We start from the raw sequence: 22,810 nt of genomic DNA on the forward strand, positions 1-22,810 counted from the left end.
ATAATACTATTATATATACATATATAATATAATAGTAGTGCATAATAATTTGATGCCAGTTTACATGTAGCTTTACTATTTATTTAGTTTATTTTAATTTAACACGGTTATTTTGCAAATCAATACTGCGTCGATTTGGCGCAGAACGTCTCTTTCTTTCTTTCCCTCTTTCTTTCTCTCTCTCTTTCTTTTTCATTCTCTCTTTCTTTCTTTCTTTCTTTCTTTCGCAAGGTCTGCAATGATAAAAATATAATATAAAATTATTAAATATAAATAATATCTACATATATAATATAATAATATTACATAATAATTTGATGCCAGCTTACATGTAGCTTTATTATTTATTTAGTTTATTTTAATTTTAATAGTGTATTAATCTTTGACTAGCTGATTCTGAAGCATGAGTGATGAACGGGCAGCATTATGAAGATCACTGACAAATAAAATAAAATGAATTACTTCACTCGATTATATCTGCATGTCTTTTGTAAAGTTTTAAAATGTATACATTAACATATAAAATAAAATAGAAATAAAAATAAAATGTATTGATATTTGAATGTGCTTCGTGACAGGAGTTAGCTTTCTGTAGGAAAACTTTATTTTCCAGCGCTTGTTGTGAAGACGACGATTAATCTTTACTAACAAATGGCAGGAAGTAACGTTACTATGTTTTCACTGCACACCAGGAAACCGATGAATCCGAGGTTTGGAGAGGTATCATTAGACATTTTAACCGATATACTGTCTAACCTCAACTACAGAAACAAATCCAACTTGGAGAAAGTGTCGGATTTCTGTGGGTGTCTGAAAGAAAGGAGGATAGTGGGTGAGTGCTGTTAACTTAACTTTAGCATATAACCTTAGCTAGTGTTAACTCGTATCAGACGGCATACTGTAATATGTTAGAGAATTATTTAAATATATATATATATATACAATGTTCTTAACATGACAAACAAATATCGCGATATATCGACAGATGTAACGTAACGTTTGTTTTCGAATAATCGCCCAATAACTTTATTTGTTCGACAGAATATTGTGGCAAAAGCAACTTTTATTTTGATGTAAATAATAATAGTAATATAAAGAACAATATGTTTAATTGTTTTAGCAAACATAACTATTATGATAGGGTCACTCTGATAGGTGCCAAATCAATCAAAATAATTTTTTGGATAATCATGATGTATTTAGATATCTTTAAAACTTTACATCTGCTAAATGTAAATGTAACGTAATACATTTAATATTTTGGCTTTCAAAACTACTGTACATGTTTATCTGGATGATATCAAAATTGTGCACTTATTAACTGCTGTTCATGTTAATTTAGCATCTGCTATAGATGTACTGGTATGTGCTAAAAATCATACATATATTTGAATTTACGAAGAGCACACATTTCCTGAAAATTTATTAATTATTTATTCTAAATAAATAATTATCAAAACTCATTCATCTTATAAACTGATTTTTTTTTTTTTTTTATAAATAAATGAGCTGATTGTTTTGAAGTCGGCTATTTATGGGCAAAGCTCCATATGTATAGTATTTAGTCTAAAAATGCAATTATGAGACTATTGCAAGACTGTCGTTGCAATTAAATCACGTGTGAAGCATACTGCAATACTTTTATGATGATACGGTTATGTTCAAGTATTCTCACTCCTAATATTCGGTCCACAGAGTGTGTGTTTCATCTCTGTGAGGAGCTGGGACTGAATCCTGCGGTCGGATACCACGCAATCGAAATTCTGGAGAGGTAGTTTAAAGAATTTTTAAAGAACATTATTCACTGTAAACCTGTTTTAAACCACTTTAACCTTTGTCATGTTCTAGGTTTATGGCCAAATATATTGAACATCTAATCCGCAGCCAGAAAGGTCAAGGAGCATCATCTGAGGACACTGGAAAAATTGAGGAGCTCATCTTCCAAACGCTCAAGAAGAAGTTCTTTCTCTCCGTCCTCTCAAGCGTTCAGATAGCCAGCAAACTGGACCTGTACTCCAATGTATGTTTCCATAAATAAGAACACAACAAATATTCCATGTGTTATTATGTGATCGGTTCCGTTTGTGTTGGTCTAGGTGGTTAACAATGACATCGCCATGAGATTTCTGCAGGCAGTCGGTTACCCTTCCTCCAAAGAGCAGCTCTTGGACTCTGAGATTCTCGTTTTAAAAACTCTCAACTTTGATTTAAATGTCCCAAATCCATTAACATACGTGGAGACCCTTTTGGAAGTGCTGGGTAAGAGTATTTTCAGTGTGTTTCTCAGGTATTGGCTATAAACTCAAATGGTCTTAATCACTGTGTTTGGTGAATTTACACAGGCCATAATGACGCAGCTGTCCCTGTTGTTCAACTACATCACCTGTGTGTGCGTGTGCTGCAGTTCATTTACCTGCAGAGGGAGACCATCTACAACTCATTGCTCAGATCTGCCACTGGATGCTCCAGTCCTTCACTTGAACAAAGGTACAGGGTTTTATTTTTAGGATTTTCAGCCATTTTTTTCCCCCATTGACTCTCTCTACTAATGTTTTTAAAGGTGAAGTATGCTCTCAGATGCTTCTCCTTCCAGTTTAATGTGTAGACAGAACTACAAATATACCTCTCTTGCGCAAATAAAACCTCTTTACAGTTAAAAAAATTAAGAGATTTAATTTTTCAGCTTTTACTGTTAACTCACACATACACACACACACACACACACACACACATATATATATATATATATATATATATATACAGTACAGACCAAAAGTTTGGAAACATTACTATTTTTAATGTTTTTTTATGAAGTTTCTTCTGCTCATCAAGCCTGCATTTATTTGATCAAAAATACAGAAAAAACAGTAATATTGTGAAATATTATTACAACTTAAAATAATTGTTTTTCAATTTATTATACTTAAAATAATCATTTATTTCTGTGATGCAAAGCTGAATTTTTAGGATCATTATCACATGATCCTTTAGAAATCATTCAAATATAATGATTCATTATCAAAGTTGGAAACAGTTCTGCTGCTTAATATTTTTTCAGAACATGTGATACTTTTTTAAGGATACTTTGATGAATAAAAAGGTTAAAAAAAAAACAAAAAAAAAGCTGTGCTTTTAAAATATAAATATTTTGTAATAACAATTTACAAATTTTTTTTCTTCCTTCTTTTTAAATAAAATCAATACTTTTATTCAGCAAGGATGTGTTAAATTGATAAAAAATGATAGGACAGAAAATATATTATAATTATTATAATTTTTTTTAATAAATGCAGTTTTTAAACCTTTTACTGATCAAATATATTAGACTGCAGAACTGTTTCCAACACTCATAATAAATCAGAATATTAGAATGATTTCTAAATGATCATGTGATCGACTGATTTTACATGTGACCCTGAAGGCTGGAGTAATGATGCTGAAAATACAGCTTTGCATCACAGGAATAAATTAGTTTTTTTTTAAGTATATTCAAATAGAAAACTATTATTTTAAGTTGTAATAATATTTCACAATATTACAGTTTTTTCTGTATTTTTGATCAAATAAATGCAAGCTTGATGAGCAGAAGAAACTTCTTTCAAAAACATAAAAAATAGTAATGTTTCCAAACTTTTGGTCTGTACTGTATATACATATATTAACATTACATTTTTAGTTATATATAAATATATAAATACAAGCATATAATTCAACTGATTCATTAATATAGTCAGACCCTTTCTTTCTCAAACTTTAGTCACTGTATCTTTTCTGGACTTATTCATAACAATCTCTTAATCGTCAGCAGAGCATGGCAGATTCTCTCTCCAGAACTCAATCAAAGTGAAGCTCTCCTTGTTTTTTGTGATTGGCTGTTTGTTGCAGATTTGCTCCAGAATGAATCATGAACTCTGGATCAGACCCTGAGTTCATCAAGACCTTTATAGTGGAGCTCTGTGAATCCACTAAACCTAAACTAAGCCAGGGTTAAACTCAGAGTTTGTTTAACTAGCTTCGTGTAACGGGCCGATGAAAAATACAAACGCTGGCACTCTAAAATATTTCTCAGGTCTAACTTTTGCTTCAACCAATAATATGATTTTCAGCAACATGATAAATTACCTCCACACAGCGTTACCCACAACTCTCTTTTGTGCTCACATTATGTAAATCTAGTTAATACATTTACTGTTTGATGGTGCGTTATTTACACACTTCACCTTCAACAAGGCCATAACTCATTCCGAGGTAAACATCACATTGTTTTATGGTTAAACCTGAAATAGCTACAGTATAGGAATATGAAGAATATTCTGTGTTTGTAACAGAGCCAGGTTTGTGTGTGTGACCGAGGACTTCATGCTTCTGGGAGTTGGAGTCATTGCTGTGTCCGCCTTCATTCATCATATCTCAACATGGGAAAAGGTACAGCTCCCGAATCTAGATCATGATTCTGTCAGTCACTCAGAAGTGCATTTGAATATTTATCACTTGCTTCAAACGCGCCGGTCTCAAAGGATTCTAGTGAGTTTGCTTCATGTGCGCTGCAGGTAGTGGAGGAGCTGTCAGGAATAACAGGGATTTCAGGCCAGAGTATCATGGAGTTTGCGTATGTCACCCTGACACACATCACCAAGACCAAATCCGTCTGATATGACATGTGAAGACCCGATTACAGCTCGAGTACAGATATAAGACATGTGTAAGGTGATAACATTGTAAATATAAGGTTCATATTAGAAAACTTCTGTTGTAAAGAGTGCAATGTAAAGATAAAACATGAAAATGAAAGAGGAACTTGCCATTCACGTTTCATTATGCAGTGATTTCTTCTCTTCGCAATGAGCACACAATCTTCTCAGATAAAGTAATTCAATCATATTTTCAACTCTATTTTGTTATCTAATAAAATAAGTCAATTACATAAAGTGGCTTGTTCCCATTAGATTGTGAAATATAAGATGCTTGGTTAGGTTAGTCTGAAATTATGACACTCTTCACTTAACTTATGCACTGTGTACTCAAGAATCTAGTATATGAATTATATATATATGGTAATTAAATCTGTGACTTATTAGTACATGAAATGGCACACATTCCACACTTCTTTTTTTTTCAGTTAATTAAGTTCATCATCAGTCTTTTGAGGTGCAACAGCAAAGAATAATGTGTACTGTACGTGTGATAATTGGGACGTTCAAACAGTCTTAATTAGCATAGAGGTCAGCTGACCCCTGCTTTCAGTCTTTACTCTTTCACAAGACCTCAGGGCAAGACTGAAAATAAGATGTTATTGTTGTTATACAAGCTGTAACAATGTTTTTTAAAAGTATAAATTATTGGTTCGGTCTGAATCTGGACTTTTAAAGGGCATGTAAATGCACATACTGTTGGCTCATCCAGTGATGTGACTTCGGGCTGATTAGTGGCAAAGGGGAAACATGTCTGAAAACAGTCAATATTTTTGCATTTGTGTTTGACGACCTACAGAGACAACAGCAGCAATTATCTCACTGGAGCAAGTTTTAGAGTATTTATTTGGCTTTCTTTGGTTCTGGAGAGACTCCTCTTGACTCGTGTGTTACTTATCAAGCAAATAAGGGAAGATGGAGAGTCTCTGCCCGAAAATGTGTCTTGTGTCTTGTCCGATGGCCCACAGCTTTAATTATGTGATCTAAATCTTTGTATGTTCTCTAAAAGATAAATAAATAAAGTATAAACACATTATAGGTGCATTATATGGCCAAATAGCATCATAAAGTAGAAATCTGCAAAAATATCATGAAGCATTATAATAAACATTGTAAATGTGCAGGTTATTGTACAGTGAAGTATATATATATTATAAATGGTTATTGTAAAAATAAGGTGAATAGCGCCCTCTTGTGGAAAACACATTTCAATCAGTGGTGTGGAGGTTACTTGGCTGCTTCTTGAGTCTTGTCTCTAGTTTTGTGTTTTTTTAGGGTCCCTTCTTGTAGCATGAGACACTACAGCCCAGTCAGGTTTGCACAGGAAGTCCAGCTCCTCCATATGTGCTATCTCAAAATCAAACAAGTCTTCACAGGGAATTGGCCGCTCCAGAACCATGATGTAGTATTCACCCAGATCCTTCCAGTCCAGCAGCTGGATTATCTGGGGAACTCTGGGGCCTTCATTCATGAGGATTAAAAGAGCGACCTCCAATGGAAGAACAGTTTTATGATTGTCAGACGGTGTTGGATTCCCAAATACTCAGTGATTCGAGAAAAACACAGAAAGCATGGTCTACTTACAAAGCTGATATATTTCATATCCTCGGTTTTCTTGACAAACTTCACTGCCATCTGATCAACAAAAGAAAGAAGAATTTGTGTGAGAAATATTTTCAGTTAACATGTGTAGAGGTCATAGCATTGCAATCATTAATACAGACATGGAACATTAGTAAATATAAATTCCAGGCATTAATTCAAAAACTGTAGAGTATATTTGGTACATGACCATTTAAAAGGGTGAATTGCTCTAAACACTGTATATAACATAGAAGCACTTGCAATAAATGCAAACAGATGAAGATAAGAAATTACTAGCTAAGTAAAAAATTAAAATATCTGAAGTTCATCCTTCACATGCATCCTTTTGTAGACGGCTCCAAATCCTCCTCGACCCAGCATATCGCTGACTTCATAGTAGAAAAAGATATATATAAAAGATAAATAAGAGTAATTGACATAAAATCAAGCAGTGATTTCCTAGTCCATCTAAAACTAATACAATTTTTTTGCATGCAATTTTATTAGCTCAAACAAATTTAAGTTAATATGGATTTTTCAAAAAGTTTAGTTGAAGTAAAAAAAAACTTGCTTTATATGATTTTCTTCCTTTTTTTTGGCATAAAATCTTAAAATTCATAATGATAAAGTATACAGTAAGTACAACATAACATATTTGTGGACATTAATAAGAAAACAGCCATGAAGATAACTGCATAATGTTATAATAGAGCAATTAAATGTGCACTGTTTTTTTAATGTGACAGCATTAGGGTCAAGATCAAGTTTTCTGCCTCTCCTGCGCTCCATCAAGCCACTCCCATCATAGCTGTCATCACTCAAATTAACTTCCTAAAACATAAACACACATGTGATATTTTTTCAGATTTGTCTGTAATTATTCAGACACAAGAAGCATGGGTCCTTGAACATTATAAAAGCATTTTGAACAGCAAACAAAAAAATTTGTTTAAGGTTGCCAATAACAATGGTTAGTGCATGAGTTTGTTATTAATGCACAAACGGTTTATGTGCTATTGCAGCACACTGTATTTTTTAACAATATGGTTGCATGTCTGGTGAATGTATTATAATGGATACTCACAGAAGAAGTGCATTTCAAGTGAGAGAGTTTCCACAGATTCAGTGTTTTAACTTTTCATTTGTATTTTGCTGTGTTTATTAATTCTGAACAGATCTGTATAACATACTCCATGTCAAGAAAAGAGAACAGCTCCAATTCTAATGAAACGCACCTGAACCATCAATCTAATCTCGTCAAGGTCATCATTCATGGGCGTACAGGGGGACGGTAGGTACTAGTCCCTATCAATATTTTGAGATTACAAATTTGTCCCCACCAATATTTAGCAAGCTCATTTGAACTGCTATTTGGATCTTTGCATTGCTATTTGGATCGTTTCTAACGGCCAGGACGACGACAGTACAAGAAACGCCGTAATTTGATTGGCGGCCGGGTTATCTGACAGGCTACACGCGCGGGCCGGGACTACTTTTGTGCTTGCACTAGCAGCGAGTGGGTGGTGTGTGTGTGTGCGCGCGCATGTTGACGACGCTGACGGTAAGTTACAAGGGCTGTCTCTCTGCCACATACAAGGCCAGAGTAAAAACATTTTAATATTCCGGTTTGCCCCTTTTTGTACTTTGTAGATGCCACCCAAGAAGAAAAAAGGGGACATAAGAAGCTTTTTCATAAAGCAGAGTCAGAGTGTAAGCAAAATAACTAGCTAGCCACACAAATAAATACTGTTTATAATAGAAAAAGGTTATTATATTTATTTATTTATATTTGTTTCCTCGTTGCTGAGTATTTTTTGTTAGTGTAAATACTAATGTACATAATGATGTATGTTAATAAAACGTTTGGTTGTTCAGGTTTACACTGTCTCAGGTTTTTATTTTTTGAGAGTGTATTTTTGAGATTATACAGTTATACTAGCTCTTTAGGGACAGTATACAGGATGGTATATCGGGGGCAGGATACAATATAATGAAATGAAGTAGATTCACTTCTGTATTGTGTTATTCTGTAGCTATTGCCAACAGTCTGAAATAAAAAAGGAAATCACCATTAAATCACTGGTATCTTACAACAAAAGAATTCTGGGGGTGGGGGGGGTGGGGGGGGGCTGTTGTATGAGGATGTCCCCACCAAAGCTGAGACCAAACCTACGCCCATGTCATTATTATTGAAAACTTTAATAGTGTTGGAGTGAAACTCTCAGGACAGTTTTTCTGCTGTAATGCCATCAGGTCAGTTTTTCCTTCAGTTACAGTTTTCATTAACTTTAACTGTTAAGAATTTGCTGAAATCATTGGATGTGGTTCAGCCCTAGCTAGAGAAATCACATCACTGGCTTTTAGTCAATTTATTTTAGCTCTGCCATTGAGAGTAACCTATCCGATCTGATTTAATTCCTCCATTTCACAAGGTCTCTGTTTGATCTGATTCAGATCCATGCAATTATATTGCAGATATCATTTCCCCTTTACTTATGAAGGAAAGTCAGATTTTTTTTTTATGAAAATAGCTGGCTCATAAGAATTGTTTATTTAGGAAATCACACTGTAAATAAACTCCTAAAAGTTTACTTTCATTTGTAGTGTATGTGTAATGTTAAATTTTGATAGTTCAAACTATCTTTTGTTGATTGACTATCTGGCAACCTTTCTTAAAATTTATGCTACTATATAAGCACAGGCATTGAAATTGGGTTTATGGCTGAATATAGAATCGATCTGGTCATTATTTTATTTATTTACTTGATTTAGTCCAGTCCTGAATTATGTTTCTTGCTTGGTGTATAATTGGAGATGTTTTCCTTTTATTGAATATCTGATTATTTAGTTTGGCTTCTAGTAATGATAAGGCCGTTTAATAATGTGTATTCTGGCCAAAAGCAAAAACCGGTTCGTTTGACTTTATCATAAAATCATCTAACTGTTCAAACACAAAAGCTAATAGTTTGTGCATACGACATTAACGGCTCAGATGACATTAAAAGCTGTTTTTATTTGGCTCTCTGTACAGTGTGTGTTTCTCCATGGAGACCAGATGCCGCAGTCATTAACCTATTAGACTGCTGCGCTCAGAAAGCTCAAGGTCTTCTGCATATGCACACATCTCAGACTGAAGCCTTCAGTTATCACACATCTCCAGAGCTTCATTGTGGACACTGAATGAGAAAAATCGAAGAGTCTTTTAGAAACTAGAGCCTTCACATAAAATATTACATATGAACAACACCATTTATAATAGGTTTATTTCTGAAAGTTTTAAGTGCACGTAAATATAAAGTTGTTATTAAGTCTAATAAATGTTAAAACTCTCTCAATTATACTGTAATGTGGAATGGCGATGATACTGGCCTTAAAAAGATGCTATTAAACAAATATTAAAAATATACCTGCTTTATGTTATTACTACATTAATTTGACGATCGAATGTGGAATTATTGTAAGATTAAAGTATATTTTTATATTGTATTTTATATGTTTTTAAAGCTGCGGTAGGTAACTTTTGTAAAAATATATTTTTTACATATTTGTTAAACCTGTCATTATGTCCTGACAGTAGAATATGAGACGGATAATCTGTGAAAAAATCAAGCTCCTCTGGCTCCTCCCAGTGTCCTATCGCCATTTGCAGAAACTCCATCGCTCCCGGTAAAAAACAACCAATCAGAGCTGCGGTCCGTAACTTTGTTTGTATTCAAAATTTACGAAATTGTATATAATAAGCGAGTACACCATGAATCCTTTTTCCAAACCGTGTTTTTAGCTTGTCCTGAATCACTAGGGTGCACCTATAATAAGTGTTTATATTCGGACTATTTTAGATTGCTTCGGGGATACCGCGGCGGAGTAACCCAGTACCTTTGTGATTCTTCATAGACATAAACAGAGAGAAGTAGTTCCGGCTACGATGTTCTTCCGCAAGACGCAAGCAGCTCTGTTTATTAACCGCTAGAGCGTCAAAAGGTCCCTATCGCAGCTTTAATGTAATATAAAAGAATATTTTGATTAATTCGTTTTTTTTTTTTTTAATCGAGAGAGCATTAATACATATAATTATACAGTCTATAATTTTCCACCAAACTAGGATTGAATCTTTTGCAGTTGTTGTCTAAGACACACTTCTCTACAGGATCAACATCTTTGGCCTAAAGGGAAGAAAGACTAGCTATGTGCACCGAATCTTCTCTCATGTACTCTACCAGATTATTGGCCAATCAGTACAATTAGTCACGGTGTTTCGATCAGGTTGTCGAGTCTGCTGTGATCCTGTATGATGGGATGGAAGCACATGCCAGAGCTCCATCACTTCCATGAGGTCACCATAGCAACCGGAGCCTTTTACCAGTCATTTGGGAATTCCAGTGTTGCACGGCTCACTTGCCAAATAAGTAAATCAGCCCTTTGGTGGCTCGCGCTTTCGTGTCTCTTTAGCAACCAGTTGCTACGCAGCTACTGTTGCCATGCCTGTGTGGAGGGATTTATGGGAACTGTGTAAATCTTTCTGTGATGGTCCTCCACCCCCAAACTCTCTCTGAAATGGTTTGGTCGTCGCAGAGAATTGCTCTTGATCACGTAATTCGTAACGCACTAATCGATTGACACTTACATTCAATCGGAGGAGCTTGTGTGTTTTATAGAAGCATCAATGAGAGTAGAATTGTGTGGGTTTCCTCCCACTGACAGTCCGCAGGCTTCATGATGGTCTGATTTATACATGTTCACATCTATGGCCTGGTGTCAAAGTCACTTCCAGCCACAGAGTCGGCCCAAATAATGACAGATGTGCAGATCACAGCGTTACGTGATGAGATGAGTGTGACGTGACAGAACAACAGTGATGCTTTGTGTCTTTGTGACTAAAGATGGAAGGCAGATATTGACTTTGAAGCTTGTGCAAGATGTCTGTTTTGTTTATACAGAATGCATAAAAAGTTTTGTTTATTGTTTAAAATAAGAATTAAGCATTTAATTTTTAAGTATAAGTAATAAGTAATAAATTATTTAATACAATTTAAATTATTTTTTAATTACTTATTTGACTTATGTATGTTTATATACAGTGTATATGTGTGTGTGTGTGTGTGTGTGTGTGTGTGTGTGTGTGTGTGTGTGTGTGTTGTGTGCGTGTGTGTGTTTACAAAATGGGAGAAAGTGATGTTTTACAGTTGTATTCTACACAACATTATCGAATCAAAACCTTTGTTTGTAGAATAAAGTAGTTGTGATACTTGGGTTGGTTTTAAAGAATAATATTTTGTGCGAGACGTCTGTTTTTATTTTGCTATTCATTAATCCAGAATACAAACAATTCTCATAAAAAAGAATGAATGAATGGATTAAATATTTAAAAAAATATGTAATAAGATTAACATTTATTATTATCATTTTCTTCTATAAACTATTTTTGTTCTGCCAAAATGGGAGTTTGTACCATTGTTGTGTTGATCACCAATTTTTCCTTAAAGAAAAATGATCTTTTGTGATTCTTAAATTTAAATTTAATAATAATTTATTAAATATTTTTAGTATGTATATTGTGTATTATTTTTCTTCTATTCTAATTTTTTTCTTTTTACCCAATTTATTTTAGATTTAAGTAAGAAGGTTGTCTCTTTTTGTAACTTTCATAGAACTTTTTTTTATCATTATTAATCCAGAATATAAACCCTTATACTTACACAATTTTGGGAGAAAATGTATAGTTTTACAGTTGTTGTCAATATGATCCCCATCTTTTGCTTAAAAGAGAGAAACGGTTTCTCTTCATGGTGTTTTGTGTCTTTATGTAACTTTGATGGAACTCAGATATTGGCTTTTAAGGATCCTCTCTTGTGTCTGTTTTTCAAATATATATTTCTTCTAAGATGCTCTTTAGAAAATGATGTTTTCTGAAGGGTTTGAGAGCCTGCTTGACTCCGTGTTGAGTTTATTGAGAAGAGTTTTGTGGGCCAGTGCATCTCTGGATCTTTGGCAGAGCTCTTCTGAAGTCACTCAAGCTAAGGAGCTGCATATTCCTGGGTAGGTATTTTAGTGTCATTGATGTACTGTTTACTCTAAAAGAAATGCTGGGTTGTTTCAACACAACTTTGGGTCAAATATGGACTAACCCACCTTTTGGGTTAAAAAGCGAATAAAAAAATGTAGTTTATATATGACCCAAAGTTATGCTAAAACAACACAGCATTTTTACTGTTAGTGTTTTTGTTTGTATTTTCAGTTTTCACAAATTTTAGTAATTCAGTAAACATTTTGTTCACACCAAGCACGATAACTATAAAGATAATGATAAATATATAGTTCTAAAAATCGTTCTCAATATTAAAGAATAGCAGAGTCCAAACTACAAATATAATGATAAAGGCTTAGAGAAACGGTATCATTGGAATCGTTTTCAGAACTATTTTTTTTTCCAGCTGATGAACAATACAAACATTGACAGCCAATCAGAATCCATCCTGCTGTAATGAGCTCGAGAATTTAAAGTGGCAGACGCACATGCGCAGACGATATGGTTCGCTGGTGTGGACGCTAATATCGTTATCTTTATAGTTATCGTGCTTGGTGTGAACGGGCCTTAATTCGAATATATATATATATATATATATATATATATATATATATATATATATATATATATATATATATATATATATATATATATATATTATATATTTCTGAATATTTATAATATTCTGTATTTATTAGTTTTAGCACTTGAAGTTAAACTAAACAAAAATCAATGTTTTTTTTAATCACAGTTTAGGGTTATAAGTGGATCATTTTACTAACAAATTCGTTTTTTAAGTTAAATATTACATGTAGGCTCTCTGTGATATTATAAAGAGCGCCATTTTAATAAACACTTGATGTGACAATAGGTTCTGTGCAGAGCAGATTCTTTGTTAGGGTCTATTATCTTCCTCTGAAGATGAAAATATATGTTTTTAGAAAAGTGCAGGAAAGGCCAGATGACAATTACTGTCTGAATATGAAGGCTGTGTTCATTTCTCCTCCTGGTTACCTAAAATTGCTAAAGCATTTTATTTTGATCTTAGAATGGTTTGCTGTTCTTATAAAGACAGGGATCTTAAGGGTTTTAAGCTTTATTCAAAAAGTCTTTATAGTAATTTTCATAAATATTTTACTTTTTTGTATTGTTACATTTATCTTTATTTTGTATTAGTCATACCATAAGTTAATATTCATTAAAATAACAACCTCAAAATTAGGATATGTAAATATCTTTGAATCACGTTTTATTCTTTTTCTTAGCCTTCAAGCAAAATATTCCACAAAAGTAAGTTTGTTAGTGTTACATTTATAAAACAAAGATCAAAATTCTAAAAATTCATCCTGTGGAATTTGTTTTGAAAACTGAAATGGCATTACCATGGAAATGGTACTTTAAATCCTTTTATTCGGCTCCTCCCCCTAGTGGAGGGTGTCAAGTTTCATACTATAAAATTGATCAAAAATTGGTTTTTAATCAAAACATTTATTTATTTTTTAATCTTGACAAAACACATTGTTGGAGAGTCTCAAAGTAAACATTTTTGTAATAATTTTGACATAATTTTATAAATTGACCTCAAAAACCTCAATTTTTGTGACATCAACTTCAAATTTGGAACATTGTACATTAGTTAGACATATACATTTTATTTTGGTATTTTGGTTTAAGTACATTTTCTTTTAACTTTTATTACTTTTAACATCATCTTCTAATAGAATTCCCATCCTTAAGCATGACAGTTATGAGGATAAGTGAGATTGAAAAGTGTCTGAATATTTTTGGGGTTTGCTAATTATGTAAGAGAATCTGTCCACGTTCAGTAGCCTTTCTGATAGCATTATTATAAACATGCAGAGACTCATGGTCAATGACTAAAAGCTGGTCACCTTATTTGCTCCCAGAAATGTGAGGATTTTATTTGGAATCCCTAGACAACAAGGGTGAAAATTAAATAGTATTTAATGAGAGGTGTAATGATTTGCACCACAAGAGGAACTGAAAGAACAGATGGACGGAATGAATAATGCATTTCATACTCTTCACTAAGTCATCATGTATTTTCTGTGTCATTTAAACTTCTGTCCTCCTGGACTCTGAAGGAATATGAAGTTATAAATGCATAGCTACTGTGAATGACAGAATTCAGAGAAATATATGAGGTTCAGCAGTCTGAATGTTGAATACAGTTTATACAAAATATGACTTGAGTACTGCTCTTCTGTTAAAAGTCTAGCTTAAAGACAAAAAAAAAAATGTCTAGGTTGAGTAAATGTTGGGATAAATAGTTTTTAGCAATATCTTTTACTATTATTATTAAAGTATAGGCAGTGAAGCGATTTTAAAATGTTATTATTTGGAAATAGTTTTGTCCATCAAAACCAAAGTCAGTATATGTCATAATCAATATGCAAGTTATTTTGTGATGACAGTACATTGTGTTTTTGTCTTTATTTAGATAGACAGATTCAGAAACTTTGCTAAAACTACACTTTTACATAAGAACATTTTGCTAATGTTGTCATTATCATTATTTTAGAATGTTCTATGATTGTTCAAATTATCTTTTTTTTTCTTGGCCATGTGCATGTTAAGGAAACAGTCTATTTTATAATTTTTCAGACATTCTGGGATAGTACTTTAAAATGTTCTCTGAATAATTGAAACAAGTAACCAAGAGTAGCTTATTCAGCAAGGATGCATTCAATTGATCAGTATCATCTTAGATTTATATTTTAATCAAATGCTGTTGTTTTGAACTTTCTGTTCATCTCAGAATCCTGAAAAAGTATCAAATTTTCATAAGAATATGAAGAAGCAGTAAAGTTTTAGGATCACGTGACACTGGAGTATTGATGCTGATATTTCAGCTTTTCATCACAGGAATAAATGACATTTTAATACATCAAAACAGAATACAGCAGTTTTCATTTGCAATAATATTCAACAACATTCAGTTTTTAATGTATTGATAATAAATTGGTGAGCATACTTTTTGGCTATTTTAAAATCGTTACCCATGACCAAATCATGATGAAATAACAGATATCAGATACTGAACAGAGATTGTTTTAGCTGATTTGGTGAGTTAAACAGTAGGCTAACTCTCTGAAATGATCTTTTGATCGTCGTTGACCTTGCACCACCTCTTGCATGATAACGAGTCTCTCGGACGGTAGGTCCCTCCCACGGTGATGAATAATACATGACATTAGAGTTGGTCAAGGCAGAGGTTGTGCTGCTGTGTGTCGGTCTGCGCAGCGCTGATCCGGTGCCTCGCGCTCACCTCACACTGCAGTGCTCGGACTCTGCGCTTACAGACTAACACTGGCGGTACTGACACGTAGAGAGGAGAAACCGGCCAGTGTTCAGCCCGAGTCTCTGCGGGAGGGAAAGGAAGCCGTTTTTTGTGGCTGGTGGAGGGTTGTCATGAGAAAAATCACGCGAAGGAAACACATCCCTCAGGTTACACCGGTGCCGACGCGAGCGGAAGAAGGTGTGACGGAGAATATAAAGATACGCAAGGTACGCGTTTGCCTCTCTCTCTCTCTCTCTCTCTCTCTCTCTGTGTGTGTGTGTGTGTGTGTGTGTGATTAACCACCGTGTTGGTGTTGCCAGAAGGTTAATGATTTTACTGCTGGTATTTGACACGAATGTATCGTTGGCTTGTCAGCTTTTACGAAATATACCAGTTTCCGCAAATACTACACTTTCTTCAGATGTTGTTATTCAAACTAAATCAACGTGGGTCTATTTAAATCCGGCTTTACCCCTGACTGCTCGCCAACAACAACTTTCCAATTGAAGCTACTTGGTATTTTGGTTTAAGGCATAGCTTAATGATAAGACATTTGGTGTATCTAACGTTGGACTTGATATTTTATATAGTTTTTATTGTCATGATATTTAAACACGCCATAATATGTCGGCTCACACTTTAGTTTGGGGACCAATTCCCACTATTAACTTTTGCCTCAGTAAGCTCCTAGCTGCTTATTAATTGTTAATACAGTAAAGTTTATGGAGTAGGATTAAGGGATCTAAAATATGGTCATGCAGATTAAGACATTAATATATAGCCTACTTATGAACTGCCAATATGGAATTAATATGCGTGCAAATAAGCAACTAGTTAATAGTGAGAGTAAAGTGTTACCAAATTAGCCAATTTAACAATGATCAGCAAACTTCCTGTTAATGAAGTTTATGCATTTGTGAATTCTTATTAAAAGATAAACGCTGGTTCAAAACATTATTTCTATCCAGTGTACTACAGCTCTCCTCGCCTAGTCACTTTCTGCACATATCATGGTGATGTGGATAATTAAATGCCTGTTGATGAATTTTAATCACATGTGGTTGTGTTAGTGTAAATAGTGCAGCATACTAAATACTTCAAGTCTTCATTAGACTGCAATAAGAAACAGTTTTTTGCCTAGCAGAGATCTAGCTCTCTGTGTTTGGTAATGGTTGATATTCAAAATTATAATTTAGTACACATGCAACTATAAATCAGGGGTCTCCAGACTCAGTACTGGAGGGCTGGTGTCCTGCAGACTTCAGCTCCAACTTGCCTGGAAGTTTCTAGTATACATAAGACTTTAATTAGTTGGTTCAGGTGTGTTTAATTAGGGTTGAAGCTAAACTCTGCAGGACAATGTCCCTCCAGGACCGAGACTGGAGAACTCTGCTCTAAATATTATGCAAAATTTACACCGCAAAGGCAGCACAGAAGCGCTTCTGTAGTGGGTTTTCGGGTGTCTTTACACTATGCAACAGTGTACACCGAACTCAGCTGAAAATCGATATGTGACGAATTCAAGTCGGTTGAGATGTTAAAGGGGTCTTTTGATCCCTTGATCTTTTGACATATAAGAGGAGATTGTACTAAAAACATCCTGTAAGTTTCAGAACTCAAAACTAGTGTAAAAACGGCTTGTATTGAAGCAAATCTGCCAAAATGATCACTTTATGATGTAATAGTGTGACTAAACCCCGCCCCCGCAGAAGGTCAACTCCTGCTTCTGCATCACTGTACATCACTGTTTAGCCCCGCCCACCAATTCCTGCACACAGTGTAAATAACGAGGCAAACAACAGGTCTACACAGAAACAAGACAAGACACTGTTCAGTGTCTTTGCATTGCCTTCCTTCTGATCCCAACATTGGAAAAGAGTGGATTAACTTTTATTTTTAATGCAGATCCAGACCCCGTCAGTAAGAACTTGGTCCTTGGTTCACTTCATCACAGATTCATTTACAAACCAGGCACGGTTCGATGCAGGATTTTTATAAACACTGAAATTAAAAGACGATGCTATGCAACTATAATGGATCTAGTGTAATGTTGCACTAGTGTACTAGTGATCTAGTGTAGTGTAAAGCAGGACAGAAAATAGCTGATTATTTCTAAATTATGTTTTTGATGTAAAAAAAACGTTATAAGTGGACCTCAGAGAACAGTACAAAATAATAAAGGCAGTTCATGACCCCTTTAAATGAATGGTGGTACAGGTGGGGGTTGGGGTTTATATTTCTATCTTCAGAAAAGTTTAGATGGTATTTTCTTTCATCTTGCCTCTGTATAATGTATATTATTAAAGTAGTGTTTATTAGCGCAGCGCTGCTTTGTTTACAGCTGTATACTGTCAGAGAGTGAATTTAGTGAATGCTGCCCGTCTGCTGTTTTTTGTTCCGTTCAGATGTTTTATGTATTATAGTTTTACAAAGCTAAAATCAAACCATTCTGTTTTTGCTAAAAATTTTGAAATAACACTATTGCTTCTCTTTTTTTGGGAGGGGGGGGGGGGGGGGGGTCATGATTAAAATGCATTGGTTGACTCTAATTATACGTAGAAAAAGCACAGACTCTTAGTGTGTTTATATGAAGAGATTTATTTTATTTGTATTATTCATTTGGGATTAGTTTAAAAAAAATATTCATTGGCATATTTCAATTTCACAAACAAATCTGCAGCACTTTGACTGAAAATTAATAAAATCACACCGTGTTGCCACCTTATGGACAAACTAATTTGTGCAAAGATTCCCTCAGGCGGATGAAGATGATTGGCGGGCCTTAAATGCTGAATCATCTTGGTATTGTGTTGTCACTCCCTGAATGGATATCAGACAGTAATTCACACCCCTAGTGACCACTGAATCCTGTCCTCCTCCTCACTCACGCGTCATTCGTACCTTCTGTTTGGCTCTTTACTACGGTCTTTCTAGCTTGTTCTGCTTGCTCTTATTCCCTGTGGTTTCTGGCTCATTTGCTGTTATGAGGGCAGAAACAGCAGAAGTAGAGGCAGAGGTGGGCTTCAGTACTGTGGACTTCTGCTGAGTCATTTTCTCTGGGTGATGAGGAAAATGGAACAGAGTAAACAGCCAGTCAGAGAGGCAGAAAAACAGCATTGTAGGCCGGGGATGTATATGGCTGAGGGATATGAGAAACCTGAATTTCACAGCAGGTATGAGAGTGTTCAGATGTGAGAGGTAATGTTCAATTTGTTACACAGGGAGAGAGAATATACGGTTTACTCCATCTCAGAATGTTTGCAAAATGTTTTTCTCTGGAGGGAGTTTGTTTGACCTCTAGTCTGTAATGAAGCAAAGCATCAGTGACATATTCACTGCAGTTGAACACTAGTGGCAGTAAAACACCAACAACTTTTAATTACCATATTTTTCGGACTATAAGTCGCACCTGAATATAAGTCGCATCAGTCCAAAAATACGTCACAACGAGGAAAAAAACTGGACTATAAGTCGCATTAATTTAGAACCAAGAACCAAGAGAAAACATTACCGTCTCCAGCCACGAGAGGGCGCTCTATGTCTTCAGTGTAGACTACAGGAGCACTGAGCAGCATAGAGCGCCCTCTGGCGGCTGGAGACGGTAATGTTTTCTATTGGTTAATTTCTCTTAGTTAATTTTTCTTGATGTCAAATTAATTTTGATAATAGTCTGGAAAATACGGTAGTTTTTTTTACACAAATTCTAATTGCAGCTGCAGGTTATTGAATAATAAAGACTTAATTTCGCACAATGCCTTGCATAATAATATGTTATCATCTGAAAACATTTTTATCAAAATGTATAATTTGTAAAATAAAACATTTTGATGTCTGCATCATATAACCAGCTCCATATGTGCTTTCGTGATGTAGTAAACTTGCTCAGTAGTGCACCCGGTACAGCTTTGCTCTTGTGATGTGTAGCACTCGTGAAATAAAAGTGATGATAAGGAAAAAAAAAATGTTGCTTCTAATGTCACCGTTGCTTCAGCAAATGCATTCATGAAACCTATTAAAAACAAGATTTTGTTTATATTCTGTAATTGTGATCAGATATTTATTTTACTTCAGATAGCATGGCACCAGGGCTTGGACCACTTACTCTTACCGTACCCAGAAAGTAGGCTAAATCCATAATAAAAGTGCATTGGGCAGGGTGATGAGAAATTTAGCTTTAGTTACGGTATTCCACGAAGATAAAAACATACAACAATCACAGTCAAAGACTTTTCCATCCGGACACGATTAGATTCTCAGAGGACACATGAGTTATTTGACAAACAATAGGTAATTTGCTCCAGTCTTTTTGAGGAAAAACACGATATGAAACACAAATGTACCTGACCTCCTCTGGGAAAACTAGCTCTGAATAAACTACGGCCGGCACTGAATAGAACTGTTTTTTTTCCGTATATTCGTTTATACAGGCATGCATGCTTCTGTGAGGATGTCTGCAGTAAGTACTGAGCAACTCCCTGCAGTGCTTAACCTCTACCATGACTGCTTCTTAACCAATTAGCCAGCTGCTACTGTTGTCCCAGCAGATAATTAAGGGAAGATATGTTCACGTGTGTGCGTTTGTGTGTCAGAGCAGCTCAATGGGTGTGATTCTTCATCTTGTAACAGTTATGGTCAGCTGTGCTATGTCATGTATGTATGTCATGATCATAACCCAAATCTATTGATTTTTCCGAGATGTGTTTGTCTGTATTTTGATAACCCAAATTTAACTAAGTAAACTGTTGTTTTTGACTATATAAGTGATCATTTTGACTATATAATTGATCATAACCATATATATTTTTGACATGTATGATATTTTTTTTCTCTAAAATGGATCACATCCCACGTCTGATTTACTAAACTGTACCATTTCTGACACGTGTGATGTTTCTGACAGTGATTACAACCCAGAACTGTTCGATTTTAGACATGTCTGCTGTTTTTGATTTTATAAGTGATCATAAAATATAATTGTAACCGTTTTAAATGCATTCCAAATCTATGTACATTAATGTGCATGTTGTAATGTTGTTCTCAACAACACTCTTTCACTGGAGTGCCTACGGAGGTCTAAAAATACATACACCTGCCCTTAAAAAACACTCAAGCACATACCCCATCTGTCTGTGCATTATGAATAAATCCTGTAATTTTGTCCACTGGAGATTGCTCTGTAATAGCCAATCTGCGTAATTTAATTCCCTGTGCATGTCGAATCCATTTCTGTGGTCGGGGTGGTTATTTGCTTCTGATATTTCTATGATCATACCGCATAAAAGTCATACCACTTTTTCTCATGCATTACATTAGTCAGATTTATATTCTAACCAGTGTAATATTTCCTTTATGTGAGGGCGATGTGAGCCGCAACCCCTGCCAGAGCACATTTCTTTCTTTCACCCTTCAAATCTTTCAACAGTTCACTTCTTTACTGGCGTTTGTTTCAGTTTTAATTTGCTATGTATTATTCAGATTTTTTATGATTTTACATTCTAGAGTGTCTGATTATTTTAAACAGTTTTCTTCTGCTTTTCCATCACTGTATTATTATAATCATTTTTTTCAGCTGCTCGTGATCACATCCCAGAGAGGGCATTTATGTCAGCTTTGATTAATAATAAGTATTTATGTATTTTCTCTGAAATGAATCAAAGGAACTATTATTTTAACTAAACAGCAATAATAACCAATTAGATTAGAAATGCTTAATTCTGAAATATGTAAAATAGCATTTAAAAAGGCCAGCTGAAAAATAAATGAAGGCATGTTTTCACTTTTTTTTATTGTTAAACACTAGCAAGAATGATATTTCATTATTTTCAGTACAAAGTTATTAACTGCATACTGTATGTTGCATTCATATTGAACTATTGTACAGTGTAATGTATACAATGTATATTAATACATGACTAGTGCTTTGTTGTACATTGAAACTTTTTGAACGATGCCGCAGATAAATCATTAGGTCAGATTTAGACAGTTTAAACTGATTCACTCAAAAATGAGGAAATCATTCAAACTATCGAGATTTTACAGGTCAAATTTAAGCCAGTCATTTTATCCAGCTGTAGATTGGACGAAGTCTTCTTTTGAGGGCAGTTGGAAGGATTTGAAAAGTATTTGGATTGAGTCGTCAGTATGAATGGATCTAGCCAATAGAAAAGCATGTTGCCTCACAATCCCTAATGAGCTCCCAATCCATTTCTTTCTGTAACGAGTCGCTGGGATGGAAATATAGAAGCAAATATTTTATTCAGCTATGCCTCATTTTGCCTGCGTTCCATATGCTTCCTACGTTCCATATGCTTCCTTCTGAATCCATGCTTGAGTTTATATTTAGACCCTCTGCAATTAAATACGTTTATAGAGAATACATGAATGCATGTATACAGTCTGTTACAGTTATGTAAATGATTATATACAGTGTAGTTTAATCATTATTCATGACCTAAATCTAATTTGCATGATGTTTTTGGCTATATAAATGATCAAAACTAAAATGTAGTCTACTTAACTGACATTTCTGACTCTCAATGGATTTATTCCCCATTACATACGTTTTTGAAAAATACAGACATGCCATGTATACAGATTGTTACAATTAGAATATAGTTTAATTTCTTATTAAATATAAGGAATATTATGATTGAATGATTAATTCATAAATCATTTTATACATTTTTTTATCATTAAGTCATGCTACATGATTTTTTTTTCTCTATTGTTTTGGTGGAATTTTTTTTTTAAATATTAGAATATTACTGTTCCTTTTTAGCAATTTTACTGAGGCTTTTTTTTTATTGTGGTTGTGTTACACTGTACTTTTTGACTTTATGCCCCAAAAATATTACAAATAAGAGACTAAATCCATGTTTTTTAGTGTATTGAAGTATGAATTTTTTTTTGGGATTTTTGAATTAATTAATAAAACTGCAAAAAAAATGTCACTATCCCGAAAACAAACCACAGTTTGTCTGAGGGGTCTTGACCCACCCTGAGGGTAAAACAAAACAAAAAACATGAAAAGCCAGATTGTGGATAGCATAATAATTACTTGGAATTACTAATGCAATGTTTGGGACAGTGTTTGTTCCTTATGCTCTTACAAAATTGTCAATTTTGATGATGTATCAAAAGCAGAAAATAATCAATTTAAAAATATTTGGTGAAAGGCGTCCGATAATAAAATCTGATTGACAGAGAAAT

General features: G+C 34.3%; 2 protein-coding genes across 5 annotated transcripts in view; both read left to right on the top strand.

Annotated features, from left to right (window-relative positions):
- The first annotated feature begins 478 nt into the window (after positions 1-478).
- Positions 479-5,923, top strand: cntd1 (cyclin N-terminal domain containing 1). The gene is made up of 7 exons (XM_052612292.1): positions 479-832; positions 1,696-1,771; positions 1,849-2,020; positions 2,097-2,259; positions 2,343-2,487; positions 4,329-4,425; positions 4,551-5,923. The coding sequence occupies exons 1-7, from the start codon at positions 652-654 to the stop codon at positions 4,650-4,652; spliced, it is 936 nt and encodes a 311-aa protein (XP_052468252.1). The 5' UTR covers positions 479-651; the 3' UTR covers positions 4,653-5,923.
- Positions 5,924-15,543: 9,620 nt separating this feature from the next.
- The window catches only part of tanc2b (tetratricopeptide repeat, ankyrin repeat and coiled-coil containing 2b), a 128,875-nt gene continuing 121,608 nt past the window's right edge, over positions 15,544-22,810 (top strand). For 3 of the 4 annotated variants that reach the window (XM_052611077.1, XM_052611078.1, XM_052611082.1), the window contains exon 1: positions 15,545-15,828. The gene's annotated coding sequence lies outside the window, so the exon portion shown is untranslated. Of the gene's footprint in view, positions 15,829-22,810 lie in introns of all 4 variants that reach the window. The other variant, XM_052611075.1, reaches the window with a different exon arrangement.

The sequence above is a fragment of the Carassius gibelio genome, chromosome A12 (genome assembly GCF_023724105.1).
Source record: "Carassius gibelio isolate Cgi1373 ecotype wild population from Czech Republic chromosome A12, carGib1.2-hapl.c, whole genome shotgun sequence".
NCBI lineage: Eukaryota > Metazoa > Chordata > Actinopteri > Cypriniformes > Cyprinidae > Carassius > Carassius gibelio.